Source organism: Idiotropiscis lumnitzeri, chromosome 12 (assembly GCF_059441095.1).
Source record: "Idiotropiscis lumnitzeri isolate Australia: NSW breed Sydney's pygmy pipehorse chromosome 12, RoL_Ilum_1.0, whole genome shotgun sequence".
NCBI classification, from domain to species: domain Eukaryota; kingdom Metazoa; phylum Chordata; class Actinopteri; order Syngnathiformes; family Syngnathidae; genus Idiotropiscis; species Idiotropiscis lumnitzeri.
In genome coordinates, this window is record NC_142402.1 from 18,716,185 (window position 1) to 18,729,002 (window position 12,818).

The 12,818-nt window shown below is 45.1% G+C and overlaps 1 protein-coding gene across 7 annotated transcripts in view; it reads left to right on the top strand.

Moving 5' to 3' along the window:
- Positions 1 to 11,387, top strand: part of kmt2cb (lysine (K)-specific methyltransferase 2Cb) — a 48,818-nt gene extending 37,431 nt beyond the window's left edge. For 6 of the 7 annotated variants that reach the window (XM_088310615.1, XM_088310618.1, XM_088310617.1 and 3 more), the window contains 18 exons: positions 391 to 2,007; positions 2,104 to 2,295; positions 2,539 to 2,703; positions 2,787 to 2,916; positions 3,098 to 3,245; positions 3,329 to 3,513; positions 3,615 to 3,751; positions 4,106 to 4,370; positions 4,682 to 4,821; positions 5,080 to 5,184; positions 5,657 to 6,761; positions 6,848 to 6,984; positions 7,336 to 7,478; positions 7,564 to 7,738; positions 8,297 to 8,413; positions 8,511 to 8,584; positions 8,914 to 9,022; positions 9,495 to 11,387. In XM_088310615.1, the coding sequence (XP_088166741.1) occupies positions 391 to 2,007; positions 2,104 to 2,295; positions 2,539 to 2,703; positions 2,787 to 2,916; positions 3,098 to 3,245; positions 3,329 to 3,513; positions 3,615 to 3,751; positions 4,106 to 4,370; positions 4,682 to 4,821; positions 5,080 to 5,184; positions 5,657 to 6,761; positions 6,848 to 6,984; positions 7,336 to 7,478; positions 7,564 to 7,738; positions 8,297 to 8,413; positions 8,511 to 8,584; positions 8,914 to 9,022; positions 9,495 to 9,587 (5,037 nt within the window). In that variant the 3' untranslated portion in view covers positions 9,588 to 11,387. The remainder of the gene's footprint in view (positions 1 to 390; positions 2,008 to 2,103; positions 2,296 to 2,538; positions 2,704 to 2,786; positions 2,917 to 3,097; positions 3,246 to 3,328; positions 3,514 to 3,614; positions 3,752 to 4,105; positions 4,371 to 4,681; positions 4,822 to 5,079; positions 5,185 to 5,656; positions 6,762 to 6,847; positions 6,985 to 7,335; positions 7,479 to 7,563; positions 7,739 to 8,296; positions 8,414 to 8,510; positions 8,585 to 8,913; positions 9,023 to 9,494) is intronic. The other variant, XM_088310616.1, reaches the window with a different exon arrangement.
- The last annotated feature ends 1,431 nt before the right edge of the window (positions 11,388 to 12,818 follow it).

The window sequence follows — 12,818 nt, forward strand, 5'->3', positions numbered from 1 at the left end:
CGCTCAACCTGTCTAGCTCCTCCACTGAACGATTGACACCTCCCCCCTTATATATAACGATGGTTCCCCTAAACAGAATTGCAAAAAATAAATCCAATTAAAAAGCTACTGCAATTTAATGAACAGTAAATTTGTTTACAGTATACAACATATGTAACGAATCAGCCATAATACAGGGACGCTTAGTTGTAGCACGATACTGAATCTCTAGTTGCTACAGCGCCCCTACTGGTGAAAGAAAAATCCACAGAAAAGCCGCACCGTTAGCCGCATGATTAAAAAATCTAGGAAAAAAGTAGCGGCTGATAGTCCGGAAAATACGGTAATTTAGATGTGCATAAACATACCCTATCCCGTAGTCATTTCATTAACATGTTTTATGTATTTTAGATCCGCAAGCAACAAAAGGAGCATGCCGAACTCATTGAAGAATACCGAGTGAAACAGCAACAAAACAACCTGACGCCCCTAATGCCTGCGATGCATTCAGTGCCGGGTCCTGCTGGTCTCGTTCCCGCTGGGCCACCAATCGTCCAGCCTCAGGCGAATCCTGTCATGCAAATGCCAATTCATCCCGGCCCGCCAAACGCGCCTCCCCGAATGCCCAACCCACCACCAGGCTGGCACCCTGCCACTCCAGGTCCCATGGGAGGACCCGGAATGCCACCTATAATGCCCCCGCAGGTACATGCGGGAAACCCAGTGCAGCCCCATCAGATGCCGATGGCTAACATGCTGCAACACTCGCAAATGCCAGTGGAGTCCCAATTGACGGCAGCACCTCCAGGGGCTGTTAAACCCATTCAGGCGGGCGGTGTGAAATTTGATGATAACAACCCGTTCAGTGAGGGCTTCCAGGAGCGGGAGAGGCGAGAGAGGCTCCGAGAACAGCAGGAGAGACAGCGGGTGCAGCTTATGCAGGAAGTTGAGCGGCAGAGAGCCTTAAAACACCGCATGGAAATGGAGCAGCAAAGTATGCTGGGGCCGGATGGGAACATGGCGCCGCTCGCTCAGATGCCGTTTTTTAACTCGGAGCTGCCGCAGGAGTTCATGCAGCCTCAGAGGCTTCCTGTACAACAGCAGCAACAACACGCGCCGATGTTCCCACAGCAGCAAGGCCTGTGTTCGTCAACGGGCACTTTTATGCAAGGTGAACGGAGGCCCATGATGGGAAACGGGATGATACCTCCAGAAATGAGCTCTGGTTTGGGGCCCGATAACCTCGGCCTGCCAGCGTCCAACTTTCCGCAGGGTCAGCCCAGACCTCGTCAGTTCAGCGGACCGGGAATGATGCTTCCGATGCCCGGCGGCGATGGTCCACCTTTTGCGAGTGACTCGGCGACACCGCTTCCATCCAACTTCCCCGGCTCAGGTCAATCGTTAATCCAGCTGTACTCTAACATCATACCAGATGAGAAAGGGAAGAAGAAAAGAACCCGCAAAAAGAAAAAAGACGACGACGCCGATTCGATCAAGACGCCTTCAACGCCACACTCGGACCTCACTGCCCCACTCACGCCGTGCGTCTCGGACACGTCTTCGACACCAACTGGGAACCCTCATCTCTTTGGAGAACATGACCTGTCGAGATCCCCGCTTGGATGTTCTACTCCGGGTCACTCGGAGCTTGAGAGGCAACTTTCGGGAGGACAAGCCGGACTTTTGCTGGACGCGGCGAGGGTGCAGGCTCAGGCTCAGGAGCATGACCGGATCCTCAGCAACATAAAATTGGAGCAGACTGAAAGCAGCGAATGTCACGGGTCAAGAGAAGGGCCCATGGGCGCCGAGATGAGCTCCGTGAAGGAGGAGGGCAGCAGCAAAGGGAGCGCGTCTCCCTTCGCTGCCGGGCAGAGTCCGAGCAAGGGTGAAGCTGGCAACGAGCTACTGAAGCACCTCCTGAAGAACAAGAGCGCGACTCCACCCGAGTTCTCCCAGCAGCAATCGGAGGAGGAGGAACCTGCCGACTGCAAAGCTCTTCTCAGGCAAAGCTCTGTGGACAGCAATGGGGTCAGTCTTTTTGTTCAGACATCACTTTCTGAAAAACTCGCTCATGCGTTTGAAGTCAAATATTTTGTCTGAAATTAACATCTCTTTCGTCCGCAGGCGTATTCTGATGGCACGCTGGACTTTCAAGGGCATCTCTTCAATGAACAGGAGAAGAAGAAAGGAAGGAATAAAAGAAACCCAAAAGGAGGGGAGAAACCGCCCTCTCGCTACAAGAAAAGGAAGAAGGAAGGCGATGAGAGGCAACTCATGCACTCCGGCCCTGACACAGTCATGACCCAAATAAAACAGGTGCGAATTTTCAACTGATACAAGTCTTAGTCTTCCATGTAATGGACAACAGTGACTAAGCCAACTTCTTCAGAGTTTTTAAGTCCGCTTCTTCTTTTATTTTAAAAGAACTTAAGCTTTGAAACAGAAGTCAGGAAGCCACATAATAAGGAAAAAGTCACATCAGATGTATAATTACTCTGTTTATGTACTTTGTTTTACACAAATGGTTCAATGGACTACCCTTGTTCTTTATTTCCACAGCAGCTGTCTCTGCTGCCCCTCATGGAGCCACTGATCGGGGTCAACTTTGCCCACTTTGCTCCTTATGGCAGCGGTCAGCTCAATGGAGAGAACCTTCTCTCAGGCACCTTTGGCAGTGCCTCACTGGATGGCGTCTCTGACTATTACTCCCAGCTGGCCTACAAGGTGAGCTCAGCTTACATTTATGACACGCTTATAACTGTTCCTCTAGATTCATGACCTGACCAGGATGCGACTGTTTCCTACAGCAAAGTAACCTGAGCAATCCACCAACACCCCCGGCATCTCTCCCTCCCACGCCCCCACCTGTCAATCGGCAGAAAATGATCAATGGCTTTGCGACAACAGAAGAGCTGGCCGGCAAAGCGGCAGCAATGGGTAAAATGCTGAGGTTTACTGCACACCGCTTCGGTTTGTCCGACCAGTGTCAGAGTTTGGTTTAAATTGCCGCCAGTAAATTGGATTTGTTTCCATAAGCAGAAGAGAATGTGTGGGTGGATATTTTTATCATTCAAAGATCATATTTTGACCGCATGCTCTTCTACTCTTCTATGTGCAGTGTCCAAAGGCCTTGTTCCGAAGCCGCTGCATGTACCGTTTAGGACAGAAGAAGATCTCCTCGCTCGGGCCATTGCTCAGGGGCCCAAAACGGTGGATGTTCCCGCATCCCTTCCGACACCTCCCCACAACAACCAGGAGGAACTGAGGTGTCCGACACGCGACACCGCAATACTTTGTTTGCATTCATGGCTGCATCGGTTTGACTGTATTTTTCCCTGCAATGTAACAGTAACAAAGGACAGGAGCTGTGCAAGGAGAGAGACACACCTGACAGTTTTGTTCCATCCTCGTCCCCTGAGAGCGTGGTTGGCATGGAAATCAGTCGTTATCCAGATCTGTCATTGGTGAAGCAAGAGCCACCATCCCCCTGCGTCTCCCCTGTACTCCCCATGCTTCCTGCGCCGGATGGGAAAGGTATGCATCTGTGAATACATCCATACGAGAATATCGATTCTCATCGCTTTTTTGTTTTTTTAATTGGTGACAAATAAAAGTTTTACAATTCTCCTCTTTAGGATCTGAGGTCAAATTGCAAGATATTAAGACTGAGCCTTCAGGAGGCTTCTTCGGACCCCCGTTTGGTCCCATGTCTAACAGTTCCAAATCTGGGCTGGTTTCTGTAGCGATCACGTTGAGACCAGCTGCAGCTGAGGTAAGAGTTCTCGAATTCTATCAAAATATATTTTAATCGCCCGATGCGTGTCTTTTACTCAGGTAGGCTAATAAAACAAATTCAATACTGCCATTGTGTTAAAAACTCTAGAGGGTTGGTACCCAAAAGGCGGAGCCATTTCACTGCAGCCCACTGATTGGTCGACAGGAAATCATTGTTTTGCAACAAAAAATGGAAAAGCTTGCCTTGCTCTAAGAATTATAATCAAGTTGAAGAAATACCCCAACTTATGTTGAATTCATCCATGATGATGTCACACAATTTCCAAAGTCGATCACCCAGGTCATCAACCCATGAGTCTTTTTAAATCCTGCTCTTTTTTCCCCATTTCAGAATATCACTGGAGTGGTGGCAGCCATTTCAGAGCTGCTTTGCGTGAAGATCCCCAGCAGCTACGAGGTCAGCAGCACCCCGGACCGGGGGGCCATATCGATGCTCACTTACCCTCGTGGGGACCTTCGCCCTCCTATGCTTTTCCATGGGCAGGGAGACAATGGAGGCCTTCATGGTCGGCCGGGACAGATGATCAGGCCTGGTGGTCCGATTGGAATGATGCAACAACAGGCGCATCATTTCCGCTTCCATCCCAACAGCCCAGGTGAGGAAATGACAGAAGAACAGATTTCCCCCAAATGCGGGGTACATCCATCATGATTTCTAACATCTTAACCGTTTTTTGTTGTTGTTGGTGGTGTTCTATTTTATTTTTTTAAAAACACGAATCACCACACATGATAAGACTGTTTAGTGTGGGGAGGATGTCACACCGCATGATACCAGATAGTTAGAAACACCCAATTATTGGGCCTATCATTGCATGTGGACCCCACTTAAGAGCCTCAATGCTGCTTTTAATTTGACAACTCAAATGTTCCGTGAACCATTTATTTATTTATTTTGGGGATTTAGGCTCGGCCCTCGCTCGAGGACCTGACCAGAGAGTTCCCGGCAGCCCTGGATGTAAACCTCAGTGGTGCTGCAACTGCAAAGTGGTGGTCCTGGGAAATGGAGTGCAGAAATCCATCAAAGATCTCCCCTCGCACATAAAGGTACTGTTCATTTCTGTTATCTGCTCCTTGTTAGAATCCTTCAATAACAGGCTCGAAAATGAATACATAGTCAATCTACACTCAAATGTTTCTTGCTTGTTTGCATTTTAATACCCAAATGTCAGTCTTATAGATAACTCAGCGAGTTGTATTGTTTTTAGCCTCCTCTTTTAACATGAGTTGATCTTAATAATTCACGCTTTGATTTCACCCCCCCCCCCTCAAATTCTCAATGTTTGGACCTATTTCTCTCATTAGGAATCTGTCGGTCGGTTCAAAGACGAGCTGGTGTTCTGCAGTCAGAACTGCTTCCTTCTCTACTGCTCCTCACCAATTCAGTCCAGGTCATCCACAGACTCAAAGGTTTGGAACTAAATACGCCGCTCAAGGCAGACGCCAATTTGGGTACACCTTAAAAATAAATAAATAATTTGAGAATACACCGTTGTTGTCAGGCACTTGTCAGATATAGAGTGGGGATATCTGTGCTAATATAAAATATATAAAAACATAATAATAAAAAAAAAATAATAAGAATGATATAAAGTACATATGAACGATAGACAACTTTTTGAACGTGCAGTGAATGTCCTAGCCAATATTCTAACCAATGTTGAATGTGATGGAGTTGAAAATTTGGGTGCACCTAACTTTTGTACTGGTGCACCAAAGAAAACAAGTTAGTCGTTCCAGCGCAACCAGTACAAAACTTCCTTAGTGTCGATAGTCAAAACGCTCCATAGTGAGTGGGAATTAGATTCAGTAATTCATCGCCCTTTCTTGTGTATCACAATCTCTCTTTTTTTTTTTTTTTTCCTCTCCACCCCACCCTCAGGAATCACTGACCCTTACCGTCGCCTCGGATCAGACGGAGATCTTATCTAAAGCGCAGCACCAGTACAACAACAACATGTCTTCAATGGATGTTCATTGCCTAGCGCAGCTCGAGCCAAAACACTCCCCCCCTTCGACCCCTCCAATCCCCTTCCCCATGGCGGGTGAGACGGCCAGGTCTGACGCCATCAAAGTGACGGTGAAGCTGAAGGCCCGCCCAAGGTCCCACGAGACCTGGCATCAGGTAAAGAGACCAAAGGGTCTTCGATGGAGGAAGTGGAGCGTCCAGGTTGTGGTGCCTCGAGGAAACTCTCAACTCCCAGATGAAGATAAGATTGATGACCTCCTGAAGAAACTCGGCGCATCCTTGCGGCCTCCCGTGTCACTACGGGACCACAGGCGCTGCTGTTTCTGCCACCAGTTTGGAGATGGAATCACCGACGGTCCCGCTCGCTTGCTCAATCTAGACCTGGACTCGTGGGTGCACCTCAACTGCGCCCTGTGGTCCACAGAGGTGTACGAGACGCAAGCGGGCGCCCTCATCAACGTGGAGCTCGCGCTGCGTCGCGGCCAAACGGTGCGCTGCGTCTACTGCCAGCAGACGGGCGCCACCAGCGGCTGCCACCGCTTGCGTTGTACCAATGTCTACCATTTCACCTGCGCCCTGCAAGCCCATTGCACCTTCTTCAAGGACAAGACCATGCTGTGCCACGCCCACAGACCGCGCGGCACGGCCGGACACGCTCTGGAGCACGAGCTGCGCTGCTTCGCCGTTTTTCGCCGCGTTTACGTCCAAAGGGACGAAGTGCGCCAGATGGCCACGGCTGTGCAGCAACCCGAGTTGGGCTACACCTTCCGAATCGGTAGCCTGGTGCTACACGCCATCGGCCAACTCACGCCCACGCAAATGGCGGCCTTCCACTCCACCACGGCCATCTTTCCGGTCGGCTACGAGGCTTGTCGCATATATTGGAGCATGCGTCACGGCAACCGCCGTTGCCGCTACGTCTGTTCCGTCGAGGACAAAGATGGCCAACCCGAGTTTACCATCAGAGTCATTGAGCAGGGCTACCAAGATGTGGTCCTGACGGACACCTCTGCTAAAGGTTTGCCCTCAAAATTGCCTGCCAGTGAGTGTGTTTCACTTATTTGCTGAACCTTCTACTTTGTGTTCTGATCTCCCTCATATCAGGAGTGTGGGATAAGATTCTAGGTCCTGTTGCGGAAAAAAGAAATGAATCTAGCACACTGAAGCTGTTCCCAGTTTATCTGAAAGGGGAGGACCTATTTGGGCTCACGGCGTCAGCTGTTGCCAAGATCACTGAATCGGTTTGTAGAAGCTCTGACACGATTTGTGAAACTATAAACTCATTTTTAGTTGGGGGCCCACATTGTAGGCATGGTTTCTCCCTCCGAGAGCCGTTTGGACTGTGAAATCATGTCCTGTCAATGTTTCATTGCCTCATCATATTCCATAATGCTGGCAATATTGTAACGTTACCAACTTTGAGAATTAAAAAAAAAAAATATTCAGATTTTTATCAAGAGTCATGGAAGGTGCGGCACATGATTTGCTTTCACGAGGTCACAGAAAATGACGTGGTGGGACAGATGTGGCCCCCAGGCCTTGAGTTTGAGGCTTAAACTATAACAATGATTCTGTTTTCTTTTTTCCTTCAGCTCCCTGGAGTGGAGGCTTGTGACAGATACTCATTCCGTTACGGGCGCAACCCTCTCATGGAGCTGCCTCTCGTCTTCAATCCTGCTGGCAGCGCCAGGGCCCAGCCAAGAACCGGCTCTCCTCGCACCGCTCTTGTCATCAGGTAGCCTATTCCTACACTTGATACATCCCTCTGTATTTGATCTTGTCACATTATTAATTATGAATCAATATCTGTTCCTATAAAGGCCGCAGGCGCAGGTTGTATCGGGCGGCAGTGCCAGGTCCAACCAGAATGTGGCCCAGGGAGAAGGTGGCGCCTCCCACAGCAAGCCGCCAGTAGTGCACCCGAGATCTTCGCAGTACCGCTGGATGAAGAGCGAGTGGAGAGCCAATGTCTACCTGGCCCGCTCCCGCATTCAAGTGAGTTCTACAACCACGGGGTTTTAGTCTTGCGCATTTGCCATTCCTTTTTGGTTGAATCATCAAAAGTTTGTCCAATGAACCCCAAATCGAATCGAATAGAAGTAATGGCACCCAAAGTTGACATGTCGCCGAGCCTTTTGCCGATTTGTGACGTTTTACACGTCATTCTTGACTGTGGAACGTTCTGCTTTAGACACATGACTAGTTGAGATTAGGAGTGAGGTAATTGGATGAATGTGCACAGCCGTGTACCACATCAGCACCGACCAATCTGCGGGAGTCAGAATTCCTGCTGAGTTGTGTTTGTCACCGACCGTGAGATCAATAAAATGAATGTGTTTTTTTAGTTCTGTTATTGTCTTATTATCATAATCAACAACCAACCAACATTAGACTGTTGATTTTTTTTTTTTTTTTTGGGTGAGCAAAGCCGCCCTCTGTATATAATGATATTATATCCTAGGATGTATTTATTTAAATGAAGTACTTAAAACTCGTTAACTTATTGAATGACTTTTGTATCATGATGTCGAATGTACTTTGGCGCGTCGGCAGGGTCTCGGTCTGTTTGCTGCTCGAGACATGGAAAAGCAAACAATGGTGATCGAGTATAATGGAACCGTCCTCCGTAATGAGGTCGCCATCAGGAAGAACAGGGTCTATAGATCTCAGGTAAATGCCAAATTTTAACTGTCAATCAGCTGTCACTAACAATGATTAAACTATCGTTTCAAAAACTACTAACGATTTTTACCCATCTCCTTTCCAGAATCGAGCTGCGTTTATGTTCCGTGTCGACAGCGAGCATGTTGTCGATGCAACTCGATCAGGAGGGCTCGCCAGGTGCGTGAAATTTGTTTGCTTTTAGGCTTTTCATTCGGAAAGCCTTACTTTTAAGCACTCGGCTCGCATTTATTATGCAGAACGCTGAGTGTGACGTCTCTGCCTTTGGCTTTTCTATTTCGTCTCAATGCGCTCATGACCCCGACCTTGCATACATGTAGGCGGGCTGCCTCGGGCTGCTGCGTTCTAAAACGATTCACTTTCAACGCAACATTTTTACTTGTACAGCCATAAAGCTTGGCAGAGAAATTTGTTTTCAGTTGACTGTTTGAAGCCATTTGAAATGTAACATTGCGAACCGGTCAATGATTTTCTTCTTTCTTTGACAGGTACATCAACCACTCTTGTGCCCCAAACTGTGTGGCCGAGGTGGTAACGTTTGAAAGGGGTTACAAAATCATCATCAGCTGCATCCGCCGGATTGAAAGGGGAGAGGAGGTAGATATTCTTTTTCAGTCTTTTTTTTTTTTTTTTTTTTTAAATGAGTTGACTTGCGTTTTGTTATACAGTGGAATGTCCAAGGTCCAACAAGACCTGATCCAGCATGCTCGGCTCATGGCGGTACCGACATATGACAATTCAATCTGTTTGCGAGTTGCATACGAATGCTTTCTCAGTTCCCGCCATATTTCTTGTTTTTGTTTTGATTGTGTTCCATCTCTTTACTACTGCATTCGTGTAGGTTAGGGACGAGCTACTGAGTCGTAATTTGACTTACATTTTTTTATCAACAGAACTCTGTCGTAAATCGAGGACCCCCTGTAATGGAAATTGCAATTTCATACAAGTGTAAAAATAAGTTGACCAACATAAAAGCCGTCTTTTTTTTTTCTTTTTTTTATCATATCAGAGCTAAGTGAAAACTGAGCTGCTGTCGCTCACGTTTCCTTCCGATTTCTCATTTCCCCAGCTGTGTTTCGACCACCAGTTCGACCCCGTCGCCAGTCAGCGCAAGGTGGCGTGCCACTGTGGCGCTCCGGAATGCAGGAAGTGGATCTACTGAGCGATGATGACAAACCTTTAAAAAAAAAAAAATAAATTGAAAGGAAAAAAAAAAAAAAACATTCCCTGCTTCTCGCTTGAGGATGCCGAGAAGGCTCGGTTTCACACTGAAGTCGTTTTGTGAAGGGGCAGAAGGCATCCGAGTTGGATGGAGGTGAATGGAACACAAGTAGCAGGATGCGACGTGTGCCATACGTGCGAGGCCGTTGCATCGCGACGCCTCTGACTGTGTGTGTGTGTGTGTGTGTGTGTGTGTAAACGTGTGTGCGGCTTACGTGGGGTGTGAAATTCACCAACGAATGAGAAAGCACTGTGCAGGGTGCGGCCTTATCGCTTATTAAGGGCAGGCCCTTTTTTTGTGTGTGTGTGCGTGTGTGCGTCGTACTCCGTGTATGACTAAATGTAGACATCACTGAATGAGGAATGTACAGCAATGAATACTGCGAAGGGAATATTAACTTGCACTAAAAAAACAAAAAAATGAAAAAAAAAATGAACACACACACACACAACTTTAAAAATACTTGATTCCATGAGTCAGTTTTATCATAGGTCTCCGTCATGTGATTTGTGTGGAATTTTGTATTTATTACCGAGTGAATGAATTTGATTCTCTACGTGATGATGAGTTGAAGAAGGCCAGATATGTTTGTGAAGTTTGAAGAAGACATGCTGTTACTTTTTTTTTTTTTTTTTGTAAAAATGTACATAAAGAAAAAGTATAGGAATAACCGACCAAATACTACCTTAACCTTCTCGATGTTAGGTGTTTTGAAATTTGTTTTCTTCTTTTCCTCTCCTTCCTGTTCTGTTTGTCAATGAAATTTATTTAAGATGGAACGTTTTTTCTGTTTGAGAGTATATATTATGATTATTCTGTACAGAATTTGTAATATAACCACAATAATTCACAAAGTATTTTTGTTGTAAAAGTAAGGTATTGTAGCTGTAGTGTTTTGTGACTTAAACACACTTTAACCACTCAAAACAAAACAAAATAAAAATGCTATTTTTGTTGCTAAATGATCAGTCGCAGAATGAAACTATCAACTCTCCAAATGGCCACAGATTGTCTGCGTCTGTTCCGCCGTTAATCAGGTTTGATTTTAAATGAACTGTGAATTAGGTTTTGAAATCCCAAAAGGACAACTTTTTAACTTTTTAACACAAATAGGAACACGTATTTGTTGTTTTTATGTTGCTTTTAAAACAAGGTGCAAGTGTCTGACGACGATTTCGACAAACCCGAGTGTGACTGCGTGCGCGCGTGTGTGTGTATGTTTGTGACCGAAAGAATTGCCGGGGAACTTTTTTGCCGCCGTCGTTTCTCTCTTTTGGATAAAAAAAAATGGCATTGTCTTTGATCAGAACTATTTCTTATACTGACACACATTCACATGTCACATGCGTAGAAAATGGAAACGTTTTTTTGCGTGCACAATTTCAAGTAAAATTTTGGAGACAGTCTTAGAACTTGTAATGTATATGGCATGTATTTTTTTAACTTTCCGAAGACTCAATTGTATATATTTTCTCAATGAATGGTTGTAACAAAATTGTTTCTTGAATATTTTTTTTCCTTCTCTTGTATGATACGACATCATCCTGCCAGTGTGTTTTGTGCTACATTTTCTTGGTCAAGTAAAGTAGTCCCATTTTTGTTTCTTTTGATCCTCCCCGCCACCCCAACAACCCACATTTTTGTTTTTGTTTTTGAAAATGCCTTTTGGAGTGTACAGAGTATGGAGTTTGTGGAATTGAATTTAGAAACATTTACAAAAATAAACTATTTTACATGTTAGCATATTGTGTGCGTGTGCATACTGCGCTGGTAATGTTTTCGGTGACATTTTGAAATCAATTTGTAATTGCCTAACGATGCCACAAGATGGTGACAAAGCACCACTTTTGCCTACTTATAGCTTTTCAACTCACTTCGATTCAATGTTACGAGATGTTGGCAACTGCACTGCTTTTGTCATAAACATGCTTCTCAACTCACAGCTAACATAGTTCCTTAGTAGTACATTTAGGGTGGGAACAGCGACTGGGTGAGTTTTTCAATGAACAATTGTTGGCAAGATAAAAATAAATAAATACAAGTATGTGAATTTCCAAATGGTGAACTGCAAATGTGCTCCATGTTGCGATGTTGGATGGGAAAAACCAGACTGAGTTTTGATGTTTGTGGTTCAGCTAATCATTTATTTACACATGACAATAGGTTGCATTATGTTATTCAGTTTGTTGTTCCCGCCCCAAAAATACAAAACACGTTAAACCTCAGGATGCTTACTGAGTTCAATGTTTGTATTTCCATTTTTTTTTTTTATAACTTTTGTGGCAAAAAAAAATATTTTGAAATAATTTAACATGCCAAATTGTTGTTTGTAATTTAGGTGCTGTGGCACTGCAAATCAACACAGTGTTCTTTATAATATAGTACGGTACAGGAGTATGTTGAGGCCGGAGAGTGTTGATAATCTGTCCTTGAACGCTTTGCAAAAAATATATCCTTATTGATACTGCCTCACTGGCGCCTCATAATCTGAAAAGGAAGAAAAACGTTCTTGTGGACGACAACACAAGGTCAGAAGTTGACCTCCTAAGCTTCTAATTGAAGACAAGTAGTTATTTTTTATTTTTATTTTGAATTAAATTGTATTGCTGTCCTTTGGGTTGAACGTTGACGGTACAAAGAGGAGTTGTTTACAGGAGGACTTAATTATTTTTAATTTCATGCTTTTTGAGTTAGACATTGTTCGTGGGGTGTTTTTAGTGACATCTGGTGGTGAAACGTCTGCATGCATCACGTGAAAGCAGTTTACACCTCGAATTGGCTAATTATGTCTTCAGTTGTTTTGGTGAGCTTTGCCAAAGTATGAGGAAAACGAAATATTTGCTCATGTGGTCCAACAGTTTAGTAATATGTTCCCACTGGTTGCTAAATCAATTACACATTTACATTCAGTTATGTTTTTATAAAGTAAAATTTTATAGATTTTTCCTTATTAAAAATTAGATTCCAAAATGTATTGTGTTTTTAAAGGCTAGAATTGATGTTTTCATCCACATCAACGTGTGACGATGAATAGGTCTGGGTTCTTGTGGGTAAATGAAAACTCTCAACATTGTCTGTCTTGAGTATTTTTTATTTTGACTTATTGACTTGCCTACCATGTTTTGACATTTCACCCGAGCGTATTTACCGTAACGCCTGTAAACGAGCAGC